Raw genomic sequence first — 9,924 nt, forward strand, 5'->3', positions numbered from 1 at the left:
AGGGAAAAGACGTCACGAAATGATACCTTCAGAAATCTTGCAAACCTTTGCACCAAATGAATTAATCTAAAAAGTTCACACACACGCCCTCTCAAAGCACACATTCAGGCAGCATCCCAACTTCAAGAGGCATCGCTCCCAGTGCTTCTCTTCCCTCCCCCATTCTAAGTCTTGTGAATGTCAATACCTCTCACTCAGATCAATAGTTCCTATAGATCCTTTGGAAGTAGTTACAAGTCTCCTCCAAGAGTGCTGATGGTATCCTCTTCTCTGGACAGCCATTCTGATCATGTATTCCAGCTTAGCTCCTTGCCATACCCTGCTGATACCTGCAGACAGCTCTTGTAACCTTTCACCACTCCCCAGCTGTGTTCCCTCTCCCCTCCACCCTACACACCTGAGTTATCAGACTGGGGTGGGGGTGTCTGGGCTGACTCCTACACTCCAGTTTCATCTTTCAGCTTATTCAGTCAGCTCTGTTTTGATCTGCTACAAGCTCTCCTTCAAGTACTCCCACCACAAGTAACCTACAAGAAACACAAATCTGAAAACGTCTATGCAGAAAATACCAGGAGGGATTCCTTGTTTTGTGAGCATTGCTTGCTTCACAGAGCTTAATTTAGAACCTTTGTTTCATTTTATTCTCAACTTCTGCTTTAGGAAAGATCTTCAGGAAAAAACTACTAGAGCTTTTATCTTGTTTTACTTCTATGTTAAAGAAGCTTTACTTGTTATTTGCCCCTGGTCACCTGGCAAGTCAGAGTATGACAGATTTCTATTAGAGGTCTGAAGAGAACAAGCATTTTTAATATTCTGTTAAACATTCATATTTAAAAGGTGATGTCCGATCTCTGAATCATTCTATTTGATCTCACGCTAAATTTCCTGCCTGAAGATTTTCACATCTCAGTTTTTCTAGCCACTTCTAAATTATCCCTTAAAAACATTTCAGAAAGGGAAGGTCACAAATGGAGTCCCCTGGGCCTGTCTTGGGACTGGTGCTCTTCAATATCTTTATCAGTGACACAGATAATAGGACTGAGTGAACCTTCAGCAAGTCTGCTGATGACACCAGCCTGAGTGGTGCAGTTGATACAACAGAAAGAATGAATGCCATTCAAAAGGACCTGGAAAGGCTTGAGAAGTGGGCTCACATGGACCTAATGAGGTACAAAGCCAAGTGCAAGGTGTTGTGTTTGGGTCAGGGCAACCCCAGGTATTTGTACTCAGAGAATTCCTTGAGAGCATCCTTGGGGGTCCCAATGGACAAGAAGCCAACTTGTGGGTCCCAATAGACATGAACAAACTGTACCCTGGGTTGCATCCAAAGAAGGGTGGCTAGCAGGGAGAAAGAAAGAGGTGATTGTCCCCCTATAATAGGACCGTGCAAGGCTCTACCCAGAATACTGTGCCCTGGGGGGTGCATTACAGGATGGATGCAGAACTGCTGGAGCAAGTCTAGAAGAGGGCCACAAGGCCTTTAAATGAGTAAAGAGTGAAAAAGTATGCTCGTTTTTTTTCTGCCTTAATCTAATTGCATTAACTATTGTCAAACTATCAACATTAAAACTCATCCTATAGAATCAACCAAACATATCTTTTTCCAGCCTTTATTAACAAGCACATGACTCTACCCTACTTCACTTCTCAGGACAAAAATGTGATTATCTGATGATACCTGTGACAGTGGATCATTTTGCACCCATGGTGAACTTATTTTAAAGACATCGTGCATCACAGCCCCTGACACCCGCGCAGGCAGCATCAAACAGCACCAGTGGGATCAATTCATAACCCTGGGACTCTTCTATCACCTCTCACAAATAACACCAGGAAATTGTGTTTTGCTCAAAATTATTAACAGGTGAAAGAGACTGCTCATTCTGAGCTCTCCTTCCTAGACTCTAAAGAAGAGATCAATGTACAAAACAGCTAAAATAACGTTCACAAGACATCTTAAAAACAGCTAGGGGTATTAAAATTCACCTTGTGTTCAATTGTGACTTTTCAGAGATGCTGGGTATTTCTGAGGAATGAGACTCAGACATCTAACTGTCCTGATAAGGGCACTGATAAAGTTCCCGGGTACTACACACCACAACCACCCACTAAGTCCTGGCCACACCGAACTTCCTTGTCAAAACAGACACATAGGTATCAATGGCTGTGAATGAGGCCTCCAGGAATCAGAGGGCAAGAGAACAAAAGCAGAGATGAGCATGCTTTGCATTGTCATCAGAAATTGAGTTGTTGGAAGAGATTCCTGTTCTGACATCCCTTCACTCTCTAAATGCCATGTCAGGCTCTTTGTTTAGATGAATTTAGAGAGCTGCCATTCAACAAGAGCACAGCAGACAACGCATTTAAGGCAGTATTAAGGACCAAACTGGCAGGTGCTTCTAACAAGAACAGTAACAAAGAAGGTATTCAGAGGGTGGTGACACACTGGAACAGGTTGCCAAAGGAGGCTGTGGAAGCCCCATCCCTGGAGGAATTCAAGGCCAGGCTGGATGTGGCTCTGGGCAGCCCGGTCTGGTGGTTGGCGACCCTGCACACAGCAGGGAGGGTGGAAAATAGATGAGCATTGTGGTCCTTTTCAACCCAGGTCACTCTGTGATGTCTCCTGCTGGAGAAAGCCTTAGGGACGTTCAGAGAAGAAAACCATGCTTCATTCCAAAACCAACCAAAATGAAGGCAAATAATTGGCATTCTGCCCAGAACCAAATCTCTACAACTTCACACACTGTTTACAAAACATTAAATAAAACCCAAAATTCTATGAAATCCCAAATTCTATGAAATCAAAACCCAAATAGTTCAGTAAAGCACAACAATGGCTACAGCACCAATACCATGTTATTATGGTTATCAAAACAGAAACAAATTTAATCTGAAAGAGATCATCTGGAACACAAGAAGCCGAGGTCTCAATGCAGACCAGTTACTAAATACAACTGCTTTCCCAGCTACAAAACCAACTTTCACGTGCGTTTTCCATTTATTTGCACATCCTTTCACCAAACCTCCGTATCCCCAGAAGGCAACTGGGAGGAGGGCACGGAAGGGGAACAAAGCTCCACAAATCGCGGATTATAACCCAAAGCCGTTCACTATCTGATGGAGATGGGCAGTGTCCGCACGCTGCCTGCCAAATCCTCCGGCCTCAGAGGGAGGAATGACAAACACAGCGACCGGACAGACGGGGGAAGGATGGCAGGAGGGCCCTGGACCGCGAGGAATAGGGACACAACGCTGGGAACAAAGCGGTGAGGCGGGGAGAGGGAGCCGGGCCTGGGTGCGGGGCTCACCCGGGCCTGTCGCTCCAGCTGGGAGTGGAGGCTGGAGCCCTTCAGCCGCTGCACGATCCGCGCTATGGTGAGGGACAGCCCGCCGTCCTGCTCCAGCATCACGGCACCGCCGAGCCTCCGCACCGGGACACTGCGCAGCGCCCCGCCCGCAACCACGTTACCGGGCAACAGAGCACAGCGGCCGGGCGGAAAGAGGAGCCTCGCTGAAGGGTTCCGCCCTGCCCGATGGGACCGGAGGGATCGTGGTGGCTGCTCCTTTCCAGTAGGACAACCCCTAACCTGTGCTGGGGCATGTGAGCCACCTCACACTGGGGGCTGCAGCTGAGCCGTGCAGACAGAACGGACTAATTCCTACAGCCAGAGTGAATGCCTCAGCCTTATGTGCGCGCCTGAGTGCTGCTCCAGTTGAGGTGGTAGCAGCCTTAGGCTGTGTGTGTAGCTGCTGCTTCTTGCTAGTCACCATCCAGCAGAGGGTCACTAAGATGGTGAAGGGCCTGGAGCATCTCCCCTGTGAAGAAACGCTAAGTGAACTGGGTCTGTTCAGCCTTGAGAAAAGAAGGCTGAGAGGGGACCTGATCCAGGACTATAAATATCTGAGGTGTGGAGGCAAAGTGGTGAGGCCAGACTCTTTTCAGCAGTGTGTGCAGACAGGACAAGGGGAAACAGCCAGAAACTGGAGCATAGGAAGTTCCACATGAACGTGAGCAAGAACTTCTTTACGGTGAGGGTGATGGAGCACTGGAACAGGCTGCCCAGGGGGTTGTGGAGTCTCCTTTTCTGGAGATATTCAAGACCCACCTGGACACCTACCTGTGCGACCTGGTGTAGGGAACCTGCTTTGGCACGGGGGTTGGACTCGATGATCTCTGGAGGTCCCTTTCAACCCCTACAATTCTGTGATCCAACCAGCCCAGGGGACTGGCTGCGAGCATTTCAGAGCTGGCTCGGTAATCACTTAAAATAGCATTTTTGTCATCAAATTTAAGGCTTAATTAACATGTTTGCATTTGCATTGGAAAGGATCAAGCTTTCTCATTCAGCCAGTGATTCATTCTATCAGCAGCTACAAGGCAGAATCCTCTTGAACTGTTTCTCAGCTGGAATTGGCACAGCTTCCAACCCATGTCAGAGCAGTCAGAAAGATTAACTTTATAAAGAAACTTCAGCTGTGATTTAAGTGGCTTTTCACTGGTGTAGGGTAGCTGGATTCACACCCTGAAAGCTTGAGAGACAGTTTAAAATGCTACTGCCATGTGCCTGGGGTATATTTTCTATATTCTGTGCTATATTTTCATACCATATACTGATGGTATGAAAAGCAACATCAGTCACACAGCTTTTTTGATGTGTGCTTCATGGGGATGATATGAGGTAGTAGACCTGTACTGCAGTAAAGCTTTATTGCAGTCTTGAATATTTTACCCCTGTGTGCTCTGTAACTGAAGCTCAGTACCAGGAGCCAATACAGCCTTCATTTAAACAGGGCAGCTGCGTAGCACCAGGTGCAGCATACTGGCTGGTGTGAATGCAAGGAGCTTCAGCCCACTTAGCCCTTCTGGGAAAATCTGTTCCTATGTACATCACCATGTAATCAAATTCTTGCTTAGTAACCTAATTTACTAAGTCAAAATATTAATTTAGAAAACCCCAGAATCGTTAATCAGCAATCTAAGAGATTTCTAGGAGTTAACATGGAAAAGCTGAAGACTGACTTCCAGAGTAAATAATCAGTATTCATTTCCAGCTCTGAGAATGACCATATCCCTCTAAAACGCTGAATTTTATAACATACTAAAATATTAGGGCAATGTTTTCATTGCTGTGAGCTTTGCAAGTGAGCAAAGCCGAAGCAAGGAAATGAAGATAACTGTAATCAGCTACCTTGCTAAATATATATATATATATATCAGTAGATGTAACCAGGTATAAAAACGCATCTGAACTCACATTAATCACAGAATTGTAGGGGTGTCAGAGGGGACCTACTAGAGATTTTCATCGAGTCCAAACCCCCCCTGGCAAAGCAGGCTCCCTACACCACGCACACAGGTTAGGCGTTCCAGGCAAGCGTCTGAATATCTCCAGAGAAGGAAGACTCCACCAAGGACCCCCCCGGCAGCCTGTTTCCAGTGCTCCATCACCCTCACCATAGACAAGTTCTTGCTCACATTCGTGCAGAACTTGATATGCTCTAGGAAGGGCTCTTTGAATAAAATGAAGTTTAAAGGAAAGCACTAATGGAAGGTCGAAAAAATGAAAGACTCTTGTGCCATTAAGCTCCAAATCAATGCCCTTAAGTCCAGGCTTTTACACTATGCAGGTGCAATTAGTCGTGTTAAAGAAGCCTTACTTTCCTTGCCTGGCATATTCCTCAAGCTTGCAAAATGAATGATTTCCTACAGCTGCGCAACCTTCCACGTCTAAACCGTCATTTTGTCAAGCTTCAACTCCCACAAATCTGTCAACTACCTCATTCCCTTGTTATCACAGCTTTTTTCCAATTGTTTTCCTTCCTCATATGTATGTTTTTTTTCTCCTGCCAGTTTACTGTCTTCCAATATGAGTAGGAAAATTGTTTCTTACAAATGTCAATCAAAGCCCAAAAGCAAGGAAATATAAAGAGATTATTTCTACAGCATCTTTCTGAGTGCTCTTAACCACTTTGTGTGCATCCTTACCATATCCAGTTAAGAAATCTCATGCTTAAGTGTTTGCTTCTTTTTTGTTTCCTTACAAGGAGCTTAAGCATAGCAGCTTAAGAAATATAGGGTCATTGTTAAAAAATATCACTTGAATAAGAGTCATTGGCAGAAATCCCAACATGAATGGCATTCCCCTTAGCCCATCCCCACTAGATGACACAACTAGTTGGGCCACTCCTGCTTTTTCACTGTGATTTACTTTACTTTCAAGTAAGCAACTGCAGTACAGTCAACATAGAATTGTTTTATGATGTGCAATCATATGTGCCACATACCAAAGGTAGCATTCTGGTTTTGGCAGCTCTGGTGTCTCTGTTTTCTTGGGGTTTTTTTTGTTTGGTTTCACTTTGGTTTTGTTTTTATGGTCTCAGTCTTCATCATCCTTGTCCTACACCCTGAACATTAACTCTTCACCATCATTTCTCACCTCCAGTACAGTTTCACTGCTCTATAATTTAACACATCTTTATTGTGCTTTGTACTGCAGTTTGCTATAACTGATACCAGTATCCCAACTGGCTTGTATTTATCTGCCAGTGTAGATCTGGAAAGCATCGGGAATTTGGCAAGGGAAAGTAAAAATTGCCAAGTCAGTAGCTAAAATATTTCATCCATGGTCTGTCCCTATTTTCCCACTGGGGTTTATGTTGAGATAAGGGGGGGGTGGGGAGGGCTCTAAATCAACAGATCATACATGATGCATTGTCATCTTTAAGGCCACATAAGACAACATGCACTTTAATACTTCCTCATAATTATGAAGACTACTTTCTTTCCTGGAATCTATGTTGGTTGCCTCCTATTTATTTTCATAGAAACTACAACAGATACAAAAAGCACAATAACACCATTAGCTTGGCATTTTTGCTAGCAATGGACAAGAGCCCACATTCTGCCCTCCTAAGAGACTGAAGCACTTCCACAGTAGATGAGACTTGCTTTTTCCTGAGTAACATGTTTTGTTATTATTATCTAAAATAATTTTTAATAGATAGTTCAAATAGTACAGGCCTCCTGTGATCACTGACCTAAGGGGCACAGGGGGTTTGCCACTACTGTCATAGAGCTGCTAAGAAGTTGTTTTTTTCTTGTGGAATTAGATGTCTCATCTCTTTTGAAGTGCCATCACGCCTCTAATGCTAGCAGAAATTTGCCTGTGAGTTGAAAGTGTCAAGTTGAAGTAGCTGCTCCCTGGGTTTCTCAGTCATTCAGATTCTTGTGTCATTCTTGTTTCAAAGAATAACATTCAGTCCTTCACTCAGTGTGGTCATTCTTTATATTGGACTATTGCAAATTAAACTTTAATCTCAGCTATGCTCCAACATCCACTGGTTTTCTTGTGCAATCAGAACCAGGATATATCGCTTATAGCTGCTAACAGTAACAAAAACTACAAATGCAAGAAAAATGAAATTTCTGTCAGTGACTCCTTTTCACCAGTTTTAAGCTTTATTTAAATGACTTTCCCCAAAAAATGGCAATACATTTTGACAAGTTTCAATACTTCTTAACAATAATCAGTCCCTGTGGAGTAATGAGATTTTTTCTTGCCCAAATACCTCAGATGCAATCTGAAGAATGTAGGAAGCTTAGATGTATCTTCACTTATAAGGGCAGAAAACATCTCTTATTGCAGACTATTGTTCATGAAAAGTAATATATTTTATCTAATACAGGGCTGAACTTGAGAGCTAGACTTGACTGTCAATGACATCAAGAATTATCAGTCCAGCTTTAGGAGTATCACATTGATTCAGCTCTTGATTTTAGGTGATTTCCTACCAGACCTTGCCTTTATGCAGGTTTAATCCTTCCTACAGAGGATTATGTATCTCAAGTCATAGCATCTTTTGCTGGCACTTCTTAATGGCATTGCTGAGTCATAATAGCAACTGCCAGTTTTGAGCCATGTAAAACCTGCACAAAGTCCATAATTTTTCTAGTGCTATTCGTTTCAGTTAGTTTGTCGTGTGTTTTGTTATCAGTCAAGTAACCCAGCCCTGAGCGCTACCATTCTGCATTTTCTGCTTCTTAAAAACTCATGTGCACACAAGACTTTTAAAATAGAATTATACGGATGTGGGATTTCATAAGCTTACAAAAGAAATGAAGCCTGTTGGTCAAAGACAATTTTGAAGAAAAAAAGTTCTAAATGACAAATGCAGTCTATATACAGCATAGTATATATACAGCATAGTATATATACAGCATAGTATATGCACTTCATACTTGGTATGTATTTTAATTATCAGCTGTCATTAAGTCTGCTTGGAAATTCACACAGTTATTGTATATAGGCAAACCTTTTAAAAGACATTCTTCAGCACTCACATGCATTTCCCCAGTAATTGGGGAAATGGTCTTGGATACCCATTCTAGGTAGTTTTTTTATATTCCTCTAGTTAAGATGTTATGACAATTAAAGGTAATTTATCCTCTTTCTAAGTTCTTGATTATTATTAATAAGGATTAGTAAACTGATTAGATACTTTGTAACATTTTCAAATAGAAGATTCAGAAGTGAAGAATAAACCAAGAGGATAAGAAAGCTCCTGTAGTTCTTTTCTGTTGGTTTGGGTAGGGCTGGAAAACGACCAGATACAGCAATCATTACAAACAACACTGGCTCACAGGGATCCTCATTTCCCTTACTAACATTTTTCAGATATCCTTTTTGTCTTCTGCTTCCTTAACCTGATGGCTGCTCTGTTAAAAGCACAGCCAGATGTGCCAGTAAGATAAATTACCTGGTGGAAACACTGAATGAACTGAACATGGTAAGCAGAACAATCCTAAGTTTCTCATTGTTTCTCATAGTCTTGTCTCCACTGATGATGCTTCTCTTTGTACAGACATATGCTTTCTACCCTTGAAAAGAAGCACAGCACACTGAATAAATATCTTAACCAACTATGGAATAGAGGCTTGTCTGATAGATCACAGGCAATGTCAGGGACCTGAAGAATCCTATACTGAAATACTTGAGATTGTCCTGTATTAGGCCAAAATAGGTTAAGTCAAAATGTAAAATGGAGCCTTGATTTGTAAACAAAGTTGATCCATTTACATACAGGAATATATTATAGCAGAAAACCGTTTAAAGTTTAAATACTGTGCTCCTATTATGGGAATTGTTGAGTAGGCACAAAACACAACTAGATAGTTGTAGCTTTTTGGCTTTGATTGACATTTATAAGAAACAATTTTCCTACTCATATTGGAGACGTAACTGGCAGGAGAAAAAAACAATACATAGGAGGAAGGAAAACAGATTGGAAAAAGCTGTGAAAAACAAGGAATAGGTAGTGACAGATGTGGGAGTGAAGCTGACAAAGACAGGTTTAGAGTGAAGGTTGCCAGCTGTAGGAAATCATTCATTTGCAGCTGAGGATTATGCCAGGCAAGGAAGTAAGGCTTCTTTACACACTAATTGCACCTGCAGTGTAAAAGCCTGGACTTATAGGCATTGATTTCTGGAGCTTAATGGCACAGAGTTTCATTTTTGACCTTCCATTAGTGCTTTCCTTTAAACTTCATTTTGTTGAGTAGGCACAAAACACAACTTGCCACGAAGATGATTAGGGGGCTGGAGCACCTCCCACTATGAGGACAGGCTGAAGGGATTGGGCTTGTTCAGCCTGGGGAAGAGAAGGTTGTGGGGTGACCTCATGCAGCCTTTCAATACCTGAAGGGAACTTACTCCCAGGAGGGGAGTAAACTCTTGCAGAAAGGGCTGACAATAGCAGGACTAGGGGAAATGGTTTAAGTAAAAGAGGGAAGATTTAGTTTGATGTTAGGGGTTAGTTCTTCACTAGGAGAAGTGGTTAGCGCCCTGGAACAGGCTGCCCAGGGAGGTTGTGGATGCCCCGTCCTTGGAGGTGTTCAAGACCAGGTTGGACGGGGCCCTGGGCAAC

General features: G+C 42.9%; 1 protein-coding gene across 2 annotated transcripts in view; it reads right to left on the minus strand.

Annotated features, from left to right (window-relative positions):
* Positions 1-3,654, minus strand: part of TBC1D19 (TBC1 domain family member 19) — a 41,219-nt gene extending 37,565 nt beyond the window's left edge. Inside the window, exon 1 of one of the 2 annotated variants that reach the window (XM_015862935.2) lies at positions 3,309-3,637. In XM_015862935.2, coding sequence (XP_015718421.1) covers positions 3,309-3,407 — 99 coding nt within the window. In that variant the 5' untranslated portion in view covers positions 3,408-3,637. Of the gene's footprint in view, positions 1-3,308 lie in introns of both variants that reach the window. The other variant, XM_015862937.2, reaches the window with a different exon arrangement.
* Positions 3,655-9,924: the final 6,270 nt, after the last annotated feature.

The sequence above is a fragment of the Coturnix japonica genome, chromosome 4 (genome assembly GCF_001577835.2).
Source record: "Coturnix japonica isolate 7356 chromosome 4, Coturnix japonica 2.1, whole genome shotgun sequence".
NCBI classification, from domain to species: domain Eukaryota; kingdom Metazoa; phylum Chordata; class Aves; order Galliformes; family Phasianidae; genus Coturnix; species Coturnix japonica.